Genomic DNA, 13,485 nt, shown 5'->3' with positions numbered 1-13,485 from the left:
TGCCAGCCAGCGCACTTGGCAGGGGGAGGGGCATGGCTTGCGGCACGGGGGGGGGGGGGGGCATGGTGTGCGTGCTGCAGCCGCGTGCTTCAGCCAGCAGGTGCTCCCGTGCCAGCTCCACGCACAGCACTGCGTACCTGTATGCCATGCCCCACCCTGCCTAGTGTGCCCCACACACTGCAGCTGGCAGTTGCTCCCCATGGGGGGTGGGAGCGCAGCAGCTGAGTGCCACGTGGTTAATGGGCATGGGGGCATGCCTCGCACCATGGCCACGTGGTGCAGCCAGTGGGCGCTGCCCGTGTGCCTGCATGCCGGCTACCCCTGCACTCAGGTGCCTGCGCAGCACCTTCCCCCCCCCCGGCGCCTACAGCCACAGCCAGCAGGCATTCCCTGCACCTGGGAGGCATGGCCTGTGGCTGTGTGGGGGGTAGCATAGCACACAGGAGGGCATGGCGTGTGACTGTAGGGTGCCGTGCACAGAGCGGGCACATGGGGTGTGCCCTGGCCTGTTGCTACATGCTGCAGCTGGCAGGAGCTGCCCATGTACCCCAATGCCGGTCCCCCACATGCCTGCGCAGCACCCTCCCCACCCCCCTGCTGCCTTGTGTGGCTTGTGGCCACAGCCAGCACATGCTCCCCACATCTGGGGGGCATTGCTGGTGGCCACACGGGGTGGGGAATAGCATGGGGTGTGGGTGCATAGTGCATGGCCACACAGGGAGCGGGTGTATGGGGTGTGCCCTGCCTTGCAGCCATGTGCTGCAGCCTGCAGGCTCTGCCTGCGCACCCCGTGCCCACTACCTGCACAGTACCCTGCATCCATGTGCTCTGCCCCTCCACACTACGTGCCACGCCCCCACACAGCCCCACGCCACATCCCCTCATAGGGCCGCAAGCCATGCCCCCATCTCCTGGCCTCCCCTCCCCGCCATGCAGCAGAGCACACCCTGGCCCCCACCACCTCTGCCTGTCTGTCTATCTGTCAGTAAGGCTCCTGGCCATGCATGTTCAGTTGGCCCAGAGTGTTACGGACATACAGACACTCAGCCAGGAGTGGTAAGACTTTTATTATATTAGAATAGCACAAACGTACCAAATATATATAAGCACTGAACCTCACCAACCTCATCATCAGAAAGAAACAAACTTCCTATGACCCAAAGCATACCAAATGGATCTAGACTATGCTGGGACAAGAAATGTAAAACCTGCCACATGCATCTCTACTAATCCCACAATAACTACACCCCACAACAGAACCATCACCATTCCTGGACTTAACACCTGTACCTCCAGAAATGTAATATACCTCATCCAGTGTAGTAAATGCCCTCCTGGAAAATATGTGGGAGAAACCAAACAACAACTGCATACCAGAATGATAGATTTTCAGTGTGCATTCAAAGACAAAAATACCCAATTACCTGTGAGTGCACACTTCTCACAAGATAACCACTCTCTCTCCAAGCTCTCAGTTCTAATCCTCAAAGGGAATTTACAAAACCCCTTTCACAGATGAGCCTATGAATTTCACTTCATAAATCTACTGGATATACAAAATTCATGGACTAAATATAGACATTGGATTTATGGTGCATTATAACTTGCCTGCCATCTAATAACCCCCGGTAACCTGTCTGTATTTTACCAATTACATTCTACCACCAATTCAACATTCCCCCATTCCTCCCCACCTACCTGTCTCACACCTATTGTTGCCCATTCCCTCTGATCCCCACTGCCACAAATTTGCATTTTTGCAGACCTTCATTTTGCATGTTGGCTTCTATTCTACCCCGGAGAGCACATATTACACCAACAAACTCTCCCTATGCCTGAAGAAGGGTGTTTATGCCCCAAAGCTTGCAAAGAACAGTTTTTCCAGCTATTTATTTGGTCTAATAAAAGATATTACATCTACCCAAAGAACCTTGTTTGTCTATATATATATCTATATCCATAGATACAGAGATCTATATATAGATACACACACTATATTTTTAGTATATATTGTGTGTGTGTGCGTGTGTGTGTATAAAATATATGTATACATATTAGGGCTGTCAATTAATTGCAGTTAACAGGTGTGATTAATGCAAAAACAAATTAATGTATTCATTTTTTAACAAGTGCTAATCGTGCCCATTTTAACCAGGGTTGGCAAAATAGAGCCAGTGGTGGCCAGGCAGAAGCTGCTGCTTGACATAGGGGAAAAAGTGGCCCCTCCCCCTCTCTGCTGCTGGGCCCTTCTTGCTGCAGCCGCCTGGAGCCCGTGCAAGAAGGGCCTGCAGTGGTGAGAGGAAAGAGCCTCATTTTCCCTGCACCAAGCAGCAGCTTCTAACCAGTTGCTGCTGCTGCTCAGCACGGGCAGGTGAGTCTGGAGCAGGTGCGGGGTGGGCCGGGTACACCTGTAACTGCCAACATGAATGAATACCATGTATGAAACACCAGGAAGAGCCAGAACCACATTAGAATGGGTAGAATAAATAAACTCGCATTAGATCTTTACCTAGTATGGAAAAGAACAGCAGGTGTGCACACGCATGTCATGGGGAACTCATCCATGCTCCTTTGGCTTAGAACCAGATGCTAAAAATCAAGAAAGGCTGCTGCATTTAAACTTCCCTTCTGTTGACATTTAATTAGGACCTGAGTTCCTGATTTAGAGAAATACATTGGAAAAAAAAGTGAAAACAAACCTCCTGAAAAATTGAGATACCCTTTCCTCTCAGTAAAGATGTAATTATTGATTTATAGTTTGCAATGGATGTCATTTCCACTCCTCTTCCTCCAAAATTACCTTGTTACCCTACCCATTTTACTATTCTCTGCTAAGATTTAATTTCTGGCTAAAAGGTCAGGGGGTACCTATCTGAGAAGCTGGTTCTACCACAGCTGTTCTACAGCTGCCTCAGGGGATGGTCAGGAGTGGCAGGGAATATGCTAGTTGCATCTGATCAAACCAGTCATTGTGGAAGAACTCTGTAGCTGCAAAAGAAAAACTCCCCAAAGATCACAACGGGTAACACAGGAGCCCAAGAAAGACAAATGGAATTACACAGATTAGGGACAAGGTAAAACTCCCATTGGATATTTTTGGCTCAATGGGAACTTTTAGTTCTGAAGCAACACAAGACTGGGTGTAAATGACCAAGCCCTTGAGACTGGACACACCTCTGGAACAGCAGTACTGTTTAAAGTTGTTATACTGGCTTCTGGATGAACAGAAGGAAAGCCCCAGAGAAAACCTGGCCTGAATGGGCTATTTGCCAACTCCTTCCCCTCCAATCTATGTACATTACTGAGAAGATGTGCAGTAACTGGAAGTGGATGGGGATGGGGAAAGGAAGAATTGTGGAAATCCGGAAGATCAGAAGGCAGGTAAACCATATAATACCACTGCATAAACAGGCAAACACTGTGACTGTGAGCGGTGTCCAGAGAACCTCCTTGGAGGCCATGGTATAGTCTGCCATCTGATTGCACAAGCACTCTGGCTGATTGCTAACAATATCACCCCTTTTACTGTGCCCTCTATTCAAATCCTTTCCTACTGATTTTACTCTGTTTGAAAGAGTTTCATCGGAGGGACATTTATTGTACCACTTGCTCATACTATGCCAGCCTTTGCCATGAGATCTCTTACTGGTACCCATTTTAACACTATGAATGTACCAGGAAACAACAAGCAGCAACTTTTAGAGGGTACAGAGGTGACCAAAATTCTTTGATAACCTCTGTACCAGAGACAGGCTTTTGATACAGACAGGAATTTTAGGATAAATGGGTCTAAGAGAGTTTCTTTGATTCCAGCAATCTGAGTGATGATTGCTATCCATCTGGTAGTGTCCAAACATGCCGCAGGAAGCTTCTGCATTTTAAGCAGCCTAGCTGAATGTAGAATAGCTTGACATGAAGATATGTAACGCAAACAGTGATTCAGCTCTCAACCCATTCAGTGCCACAGCCCTTAGACCAGTGGTCTTCAACCTTTTTATGGTCAAGATCACTTTTTGTAAGTAAATGGCACCCCAAGATCTACTGCCCTGCGCCCTCCTCCTGGCCCCCCAACTGCTGGACAAGTCGCCCAGGCTGTGACCCCACTCACCCAGCCCGGCCTGGGCGGCAGGGGGCATGGCTCAGCCCAGCCACGTGTGTCCTGCCGCTCCTGATTGTGGAGCCTCTGACAGACTGAGATCAGCTATTGAGGCTTCATGACTGACCCTGGTTTCGAGATTGACTGGTTGGTGACCAGTGCCTTAGACTGTTTAATTTGCTGCTTCCCTTTGATATTTTGTTACAAACTCATCTGTGGCCTTCAAAACAAAGATAACAGCTACAATTTCCTTTTCAGAAAAATCTTCAGTGCATACACATTGCCGCAACCAAAGAACTCATGTGTGTCACCATTAATGACAAAGACATTTCATCATGAACTCACCCTCACTCGTAGGAAGAGAATCATTTGCACAGATCAGTGCCAATGTAAATAACAGCTGCCAAAGATCCATACCTCGGGGTTCTGCAATCATAAAAGAGACAAAGAAATCAAAGAGATGATTTATAAACTTGAATTATTCCATTTCAGTACCATTTAAGCTAGCATCTAGTTTATTTAATTTCTGAATAGAGTTAAACCAGAAGTGTATGAAGGTAGTTTATTATAATAAATTCATACTTTATGAGGCAATAAAATGTATCTTACAGTTTATGGGAGGCAGTAAATACTACTCTCGGAAACGTACTAGCTGATGAAATATGGTTAAAAGACAATAAGGCTTTTTCAGCACCTGGTCTATGTCTTGAAATCATTAGCACACATTTCTCCATGCAACCCTCTGAGGATGAAAGGATTAAATCTTGAACTCATTCTTGAAAAATAGAAAAAAAGAGAATTCCCTTTAAAGGGGAAAAAATATATTCCCTTGGCAGTTCATACTTCTAGGAAGTTCTGCTGGTTTCTTCCCTGTGAGTACAAATGTGCATTGCAAGACTGCCTAGTACATTTTTAGCACCACCCAGAACAAAAATGTATCAACACCCTGATAATACAGAGGGGTGGGATGGGCCATGTGAACCTGCACCTTCAGAGATCAGGGTCAATTCTCTACTCTGCCACAGACTTGCTGTAGGACCCTAAGTAGGTCACTCAGTCTGTCCATGCCAAAACAGTACTTCCCTACAGAGTTGGTCCGAAGTTTCAGAAAAAAACAGGATTGCATGTCAGAACTGAAATGTTTTGTGCAAAAAATACCAGTTTTCACTAACTTCACAGGTAACAAAGGCTACCAACTCACCCAGAAGCTGCAAATCAGCCTGCTATAAGGGCCAAGTAAGTACCAGAGATAGACACTGTACATATTAGAAAACTGGCCCTTAAGTTTTAGGGATATTCCTGAAAAAAAAAGTCATAAATACGTTACAGCAATTACCAAACGAATGCCATGGCTGACCAGCCACTTCAGTGCCAGCACCATGTCCTGTTTGAAACTCCAGAGTGGAGACTGTATATATCAGATACACAAGCTCAGATGATTTTTAAGTTTTACAATTAGCACACATACAGGGTCATTTTAATCCCCTAAGAACTTAGCCCGGATCTGAAAAGTCAAACCAAAAGAACTGTCTACATCTGCCAGTCATTTGTTCTCCAGCTGCCTAAGCCAGCGATTCTCAACCAGGGTGCCAGGGCACCTTAAGGTGTTGCCAGATCTTTTGAAGTGTTTCACAGGATGCAAGAAGATAAGCAGATAAGCTAAGTAGCTAAATGGCAGGCTCATGCTTGTCCCTGCTTGAATGATCTGCAGAGTCCCTCTGCAAGCACTGTAATGTAAATTCGTTTTTGAAACTGAGTGCCACTCAATTCACAAGACTTATGAAGGCTTACCTCAAGTCCAGTGAGGGGTGCCTCAAGTCCAAAAAGGTTGTGAATCACTGGCCTAAGCTCATATGCATGCCAGTTGTCCTCGCATGCACCCCTGCCAATTCTAGTTGGTATGGGGTGGAGGGAAGTAAGGTTGGGAAATAAGAGTTTCTTCCAGCCCAAGGAGAAGAAGAAGAGTTGAAGGGCTACATTGCCAATTGGCTCACAGGAACAAGTGGATTTGTCTGAGTGGAACTCTTGTACAGATCAAGCTGGCAGCAAGCTAGGAAGATGGCTAATAGGATTTGGGGTAGGTGGATGGCTGTGGTATTGGAACGGAGGCAGCTGAGAGATGTATGGAACAGTGGATACAGTATGGCTATCAGAGGACAACAGAAATGGGGGAGAAGCCATCTAGTAGGCAAGTGCACTATAGCAAACCTTCTAGTGTTCAGGGAGTAGCTACGATGACTATACCAGATACCAGAACTGGTAAGATCTCTCTCCTAGCTGGTAACCCATCTTTTCAACTTGTCCTTTAATCTAACTGTTTTACCCCTTCACTTTGTTCCCCTTTGTAGCAGGGCCTGAAGCCCAGCCCCTGCTAGACCCCCACGGAGCCAGCCAAGCTGGTGGGGAACTTACTGGGATGAATCTGAACAAGCAGTGCATCCCTGGCATGCCAGACACCAAGGTCCAGGGAAGTCCAAGGAATTAGGCAGGTACCTGGACCAAAAAACATGTGCCCCAGAGAGCCAGCTCTGATTGGCTTGGAGAGAAGACCAGGCAGTTTAAAGGGAGATGCTGAAGAAGGCTCAGCATTTGGTGTCTCCTGGAGCAGGGACCAGGCAACTGGACCAAGGAAGATCAGCGAAGCTGAGGACCCTCTCTGACTGAACTTTCATGGAGTGCTGCAACCCCAGCAAACCCTGAGTCAGAAGCACCCCAGTGTGTCCGGAGAGTTAACCAGCAGCAGACAACAGGTTAACAGGGGTCTTCCCTGTGAACCCAGGAACTAGTGTCAGGGGAGAGAAGATCAGGTTCTGGCAGACAGACATGGACCTGGAAGAAGAAAGGACGGTTCCAATGAGGGTAGTGGGGACTGGGAGAAACTGAGTTGGCCGAGACAAAGAGGAGATTTGCCTGGCCTCCTGGAGGGGAAAAAAAAAGAAAAGCAGGGCATAACCCTGGATGGGGACAACCTAGCAGAACCTGAACTCATGTAGGGGAACAACTGTGATAAGGCCTTTTTGAGGGGGATTTGTTTGAATTCTGGAAACGAGGGATAATATAGGCCGGGAAAAAGATACCTCCCTTTTGGATTGAGGTCCCTAAGGGAAAAGAAGGCCCATTGGGAGGAAGGATCCCCCCCTTTTTGTTTGATCTATGTTTAATTAGGATTTATTTCCTACACCTGGGGCTTTAAAGAAGCTTTAGTTTACAGAGGCTGAAATAAGAATGGAAGGGACAGAGAAGCGTAGAACAGGACAAGCTTGGATTATCCCAGGAATGTAGAATCCTCAGGAAGAAGGAGTGGGGATGACAACCAAGAAGGAGAGAAAGAGAAAGGATGAGGGTAGTGTGATCTGATGAGTACAGCCAATGACGAGATCAACCAGGGGAAACCCAGGCCGAAGAACCTCAGAGAAAATAACCCAGCAGAGTTTGGGCAGAGACCCCACAGGCATCTCACACACCAGACCAGCAGAGAATAGCAAATAACCACCTGGAAGGAAAGGGGTAGGGTGTAGGGCAGGTGGAGCCATGTGGAACATTGTGGCCCTTCTGGACGGACCTCTGTGCAGAGAATCATCCTCCTCTCAAATAGTCTTACAATATTAAGGTGTGGCAGAAGAGTGAGGAGGACAAGTCAGAGATCAAGGTAATTCTAACACAAAAGGGCGGGCAAAAGGCACCCACTCACTCATACCCTTCAAAGAAACCCTATTGCTCCACAAAAAACTTTCCAGAGAGTTACTTTCTTCAATCCCACTTTCTCTTCTCCTAGCATTCCTCTCACTTTACCCCCAGAGACAGATCCATGACATCTGCCATGCTCTTCTATTACCCTGCAGGCTTCTTCTGATTGGATAAGCAGGTGAAGGAGAAGCTGAGCTCTGGTGAACTTCCTGTGGTTGGACAGAATGGTGCTCCATTTTGCTAAATCACAGGAGACTTATAGTGGAAAGGGAGCTCCTACTAGGTCTCATTTCTCCCAGAAATGCAGCATAAATTCCCTTCTCACCCACATAGACACACTCTTTCTATCATCCTCCTAAAACTCTCCCTGTTTCCCTCCTTTTCTGAAGAAAAATGCACAAGGAAATTCCCATGCCATTAAAATAAAAACGTCATTAATGGAAATAAAGTTGCTCAAATATATTTAGCACAGTGTGGTGGAGCACCTTTGGGGTGCTTGCCACGTGGCAGGGGCTACAGTAGGCTGGGACAGAGCCCAGCAGGGAAGGCAGACAAGTGAAGCCCCCCAGATCTCATTCTAAGGGGGAGGTGTGTGGTGGAGCACCTTTGGGGGGGCTCACCACTTGAGAGCTCTCACAGGCTCCGAGGGGAGCCTGCTTTGGAGGAGCAGCAGGGGAAACCTCCCCCAGGTACCAGGGGGAAGGTGTATGGCAGAGCACTGTTGGTGCCTGCCACTTTAAGACCTAAGCCAAGCAGCCAGCAAGCACCTGATTGCAGCAGCCATTTTAGATTCATGGCTGCCTATATAAGCAGAGCATTTTGCAGCAACATCACCTGGCTGCAAGGCTTTACATATCATCCTAGAGGTAAGGGCAGGAGCTGTAGGGCATGAATTGGAGGTTCCTGGTCCTGGGCATGACCTAAAACTGCACAGTGCAGGGAGCGGGTGGCCTGGTGGGGCTCTCAGTGGCGTGGGAGCCCCCAGGAAATGCTAGGCCAGTTATCACCCCGGTGAAAGGCGGGTAGGGGTGCCTTAGTCCTAGCCCTCACCTCTGGGTGGGCTTGCGTAACACCAGAGGTAGTTGGGGGCCAGGCACGGCTGCAGCCACCTGAGTCCTGTGTGGGGTGCAAACCCCAAGGAGGGAGAGTTGGGGCCAGGCACGGCTGCAGCCACCTGAGCCCTGTGTGGGGTGTAAGACTCTGAGGAAAGGTAGTAGGGCCAGGCGTGGCTACGCCCACCTGAGCCCACCAGGGAGAGAAGCCCTGTGGCCCCAAGTGAGGAGGTGGTGTGCAGCCCCAAGGGAGGGGGCAGAGATGAGGAACCCCAATGAAGGGGGAGGAAAACCAGAGGGCTGAGAGCCCAATATGTTTATATAGAGAGGGCACAATGACATGCTGCTCCGGGGGGGAGTGAGAGTCCCCTTCAGACCCTGAAACACCAGTCATGGTGTGAGTCACCCCAGCTGCCACAACCGGGTGGGTCAACCGCTAGTAGGGCCAGAAGGCAGACCCCAGGAGTGAGAATGGGGCTGGAGTGGCAGAGGCCTGACATAGAGTACCCTCGACTGGTGAATGCTGGGGCCAGGACCAGAACGGTCAAAAGGGCCAGGGGCCCACTGCGAGGGACACCCAGAGCTGAGGGCCTGGGGTTCCGACTGGCCTTGGAGGCGAGGCCAGGGCCTGTGTGGCCAAAGGTCCTGGGGGGGCCGTGCCTGAGAGGGGAAATGGTTTCAGGGAGCTAGACAACCTGAATGAAGGCAGGGTAGGCCACCTGAATGGAGGGATCTTAGAGGGGTCCTGATTGGAGGATTCTGGGGCCCAGAGGGGGGCTGGTGAGATTAATAGCTGGATGCCATCTGCTAGGCATGGGCTGCAGTGTAGGGGAGGTACGGAGCCACAGATAGCGCCCCCTGGCACTGAGGCAAGAATGGGTAGCCTCCCACCTTAATTAACATCTTCATTAATTAAGAACAAGGCATGGCAGGGGAGTCAGGTGGGGAGGCGTGCCCAAAAGCAAGTGGGGCAACTAGCACTGTGGCTAGGCGGGGAGCCTCACTCTGCCACACACAGCAACACTAAAAACTCTGAGAAACTACTAGCTGAACCAAGTTGTTAATCAAGAATCTTTAGGTTTTTCACTGCTTAAGTGACCTGAGGGGCCTAGCCACTTGGTGTACTTTTTGAGCATGCAATAGTTTGGTGACTACAGCAGTCACTGGGAAGTGGGAGACCTGTTTTATAGGTCTTGTCAGGCTGAGGACAAGTCCTTGAAGAAGGGCTGGAACCCAGATCTCCCCATTCCTCTGTCAGATAAGAGAAGCTATACTATCCAAAGAAAATATGCTAGGCTCTTTACTATGTCAACATGGGTTGAACTCCTTGCCTCCGTCCATCAGACACTTCTGTAGCACTACAAGCATCATCTCTCTTGTGATAGCTATGCCCCTCCCTATCATGAAGGGGCAGACTGGAGCTGCAGGAAGTGTTCTGGTACTGACAAGTAGATAATTATCTCTGGAGACTGAGAGAGAATTTGTCCTAGGACCTGAAGTAAACCAAAATTACATTCATGGAAAAAACTGTTCTTGGTAAAGAAGACTGCCCTTGCAAAATGGCACCTACCTCCTTGTAATGAGACTCACTGCCTAGCAAAAGGGAATATATTCAGAAGCAATAGCAGACTACAGTGTTAATGGCTGTCTCACAAAAGTGGGTCCCACAAGGACAGCATTGTTCAGGCCATGGAATGGCTTCTCAGGCTCTCTCAGCTTTACAAAGAAACTAATTCTTTGCAGAGTCTAGTAAATGCTTCTTCCATCACAGACCTTTATGTCTGCAAAACAAACTCCTGTCACTTAACAGATTAGGAAAACAACAGCAACCATGCATTATATTCTGAGGAAAGTGTGCAATAGGCTATGTACCCAGCCCCAAAGTGGGCAGAAAAAGGAGAAGGTTAAAACCAGAGGAAAAAAATACAACAGCTGACTGTCCTCAGTGCAGCCATTGCTAAGGAACCCAGCCATAGGGGAATGTGGCTAGGGGTCAGCTGGGGCTAATTTGTCTGGCAGACAAATAGAGCCAGAAGCTATAAAAAGGGAGAGAATTTCTCTGGACCTTTCTATAGGAATGATATCAGTCACAAGTGGACTGGTACTACTAGCACAGGGGTGAATCAGACTTGACACTACCAGCCAAAACTAGGCTAGAAAAGAGAAATATAGTGCAGCTTTTAAATGTTCTGGGCTGTGAACTGTGAGGCTACATACATGGTTTATAACCGTTCTATGGATCTCATTTTTCTGCCCTTCCTCCATATTTTAATCAACAATCTGAGGATAAGGATGCATGATTGTTCAGGAGAGAGATTTACAATTTCAATGGCCCACCAGTCCACAAAGTTTGCACTGGGTTTACAGCATTGTTCTATACCAACCAAATAAAACACTTCAACACTGTTAGCAAGGACACGGTTTCAGCATGGCCTCTAAGTCTGGCCAGTCCCTGGATCTGACAGAAAAAAAAGGAAAACAACATATAGAAAGCCTCCTTTTGCCCTTATACATTAACAATTTCTGCCTTTCCTATCTGAGTTAACCCTCAGAACCCAAAATTGGAGGTATTTTTTTCCTGCAGCCAGCTTTTGTTAAGCTGCCCTGCCATATTAAATTATGTATGTGTATTCAGGAACCAAAGGTGTCCTGTATGTTGTAACATGAACAGTTATTAAGTAGGCCTGATTTGGAAGAAAATATTTATTTTTCTCTCTGCTGCTGTATTTCACAGCAGAGGGAGGAAAAACAAAGAGTAAGGTACAGAAAGGCTCCAAATAAGCCTGAATGTACGTAACTTAATTATCAAACAAATACAAGCTACTTAGGAGGAAACAAACATAAAGGTGATCTCAGGATCTCAAAATTTATGTTGCATTTAAGATGCACACTTGTAGGAAATAAAGATTGAGCTTGCCCTTGCAATATTTTCCTGGAGATAAATACTCTGTATCTTTGCAGTGCATTTATGCCAACTACCTCAGCACAAAATCTGCCATAGCAAATAGTCCAATTTTTGTTCTTGCATAACAAATGGCACAGTGATTCACCCAACAGGCCTGACAGAAAGCACTTTGCATGCTTACTTGTGCTCCACTGAACTCCAACAGGACAGAACAAATCTCCAGCTGGAATGAGTTAAAGCCCTTCAAATCTACACAGTTTAGAAGTGCCACTGGCCGAAGCAGCTATTTTTCTCCCAGCTGACACTGCAGTTAGGACCAACTAACCAACAATGCCTGGATGAATGCCTGTTTTTGTAGAACGGCTTTTTTAGAATGCTTTTCAGTGTTATGCACCCAAGTATTAAGAAGCAGAAATAATAAACTGTCTGAATTTGTAATAACAAATTATGTTCTGAATACTGCTGGTAGTAATCCAGGATACTAAAGATTAAGGAATAATAGTGTGGAAATAGAAAATGTGCTTTGCAAAGAAAAACTCCAGTGACTTAACTTAGAAAGAAAAATCTCATCCCTACAAAGTGACTGAGTTGCATAAAATACTCCAGTAATTATGTAGTTTCATATGTATCTTGGGGTTAACATAAGGTGCATCTTCCCAGTAAGCTGAAGCTGTGAAATGCAGAATTTTATTTCCTTAATCAGACTTTATAAGAAAAAGATTCAAATGTATATAAAAGCAGGAGTTAGAGGAGGACTAATAAAAAGATCAGACAAAAAACCATTCCAACTAGAAAACCATTTTCATTTGGGTCACATTTTGTTCAATTCGTTTAATTTATTAAGGAAATGTAAATTTTAGAACTAAAATTACTTGAGAACTTCACACAAAGAAAACCATACAAACCTCAGCTGAATGATTCAATACCATACAGGTTAGGATCAAGCTATTGATGGTCTGGATTTGTACGCAGCATAAAGACAACAACAGCTGAGGTCTGAAATGTTCTTAGCCTTGACATGCTAATGAATTTAGCTAAGAAAACACTGGTAGTTATAAATGAGAAACATATTATGGGCAGTGAAACTGTCATGAATCTCAGTGGTAGCAGAGTCTGGCTACTGTTGAGTACTTCTGAAAAATACAATCCTCAAATATTTTAGACAGTATCTCAAAGTCAAAACATCCATTATTCAAGTGAACCTTGAAAAGCAAATGAGATTTGGAAAAACCTGTGAATTTATTCATGTGATATTGTCTCCAATGTGTTATAATCAGAGAGGTTACAAAATGCAGTTCAGGAAGCTGGCATGAACCTAGACAAATGGAAATGTTTAATGGTGCGTTAAGCTGGAACAAATTAGTTACAAACTCTAAACTCAAACTAAATTATTTCACATGTTGCTAACCATATTAAAGTCTGCAAATTTACACAGTATAAAGCGAGATATAGACTTAAATATTAGATACAATAAAGGCTGTTATGTGATGGCCAAAGAGATTCATTGGCATGACTTCAGGATGACAAAGTAAAAATGGAAAAGAAATTAAAAAGAAAACTGGTCATGCTAACAATAACACTTATAACCCACTTTCTACTGCATTTATTTTCTATAGCTATACTTGCATACAAATTTACACAGGTTTAACATAAAGTGTTATTTTTAACCAATATAGTTCAACTAGTGAAACTTTATATAATGAAAATTCTTGTACCAGGTTAAATGTAATTTATATTTATTCATC

The 13,485-nt window shown here is 46.1% G+C and overlaps 1 protein-coding gene across 5 annotated transcripts in view; it reads right to left on the bottom strand.

Annotated features, from left to right (window-relative positions):
• GHR (growth hormone receptor) overlaps nt 1-13,485 on the bottom strand; it is a 215,016-nt gene that overhangs the window by 112,359 nt on the left and 89,172 nt on the right. For 4 of the 5 annotated variants that reach the window (XM_025207702.1, XM_025207703.1, XM_014521342.2 and 1 more), the window contains one exon: nt 4,442-4,522. The exons of the other annotated variant lie outside the window; for it this stretch is intronic. In XM_025207702.1, coding sequence (XP_025063487.1) covers nt 4,442-4,511 — 70 coding nt within the window. In that variant the 5' untranslated portion in view covers nt 4,512-4,522. The remainder of the gene's footprint in view (nt 1-4,441; nt 4,523-13,485) is intronic. 5 annotated transcript variants of the gene reach the window in all.

The sequence above is a fragment of the Alligator sinensis genome, unplaced genomic scaffold, assembly GCF_000455745.1.
Source record: "Alligator sinensis unplaced genomic scaffold, ASM45574v1 scaffold663_1, whole genome shotgun sequence".
NCBI classification, from domain to species: Eukaryota; Metazoa; Chordata; order Crocodylia; family Alligatoridae; genus Alligator; species Alligator sinensis.
This window is presented reverse-complemented; position numbering and strand designations above follow the sequence as displayed.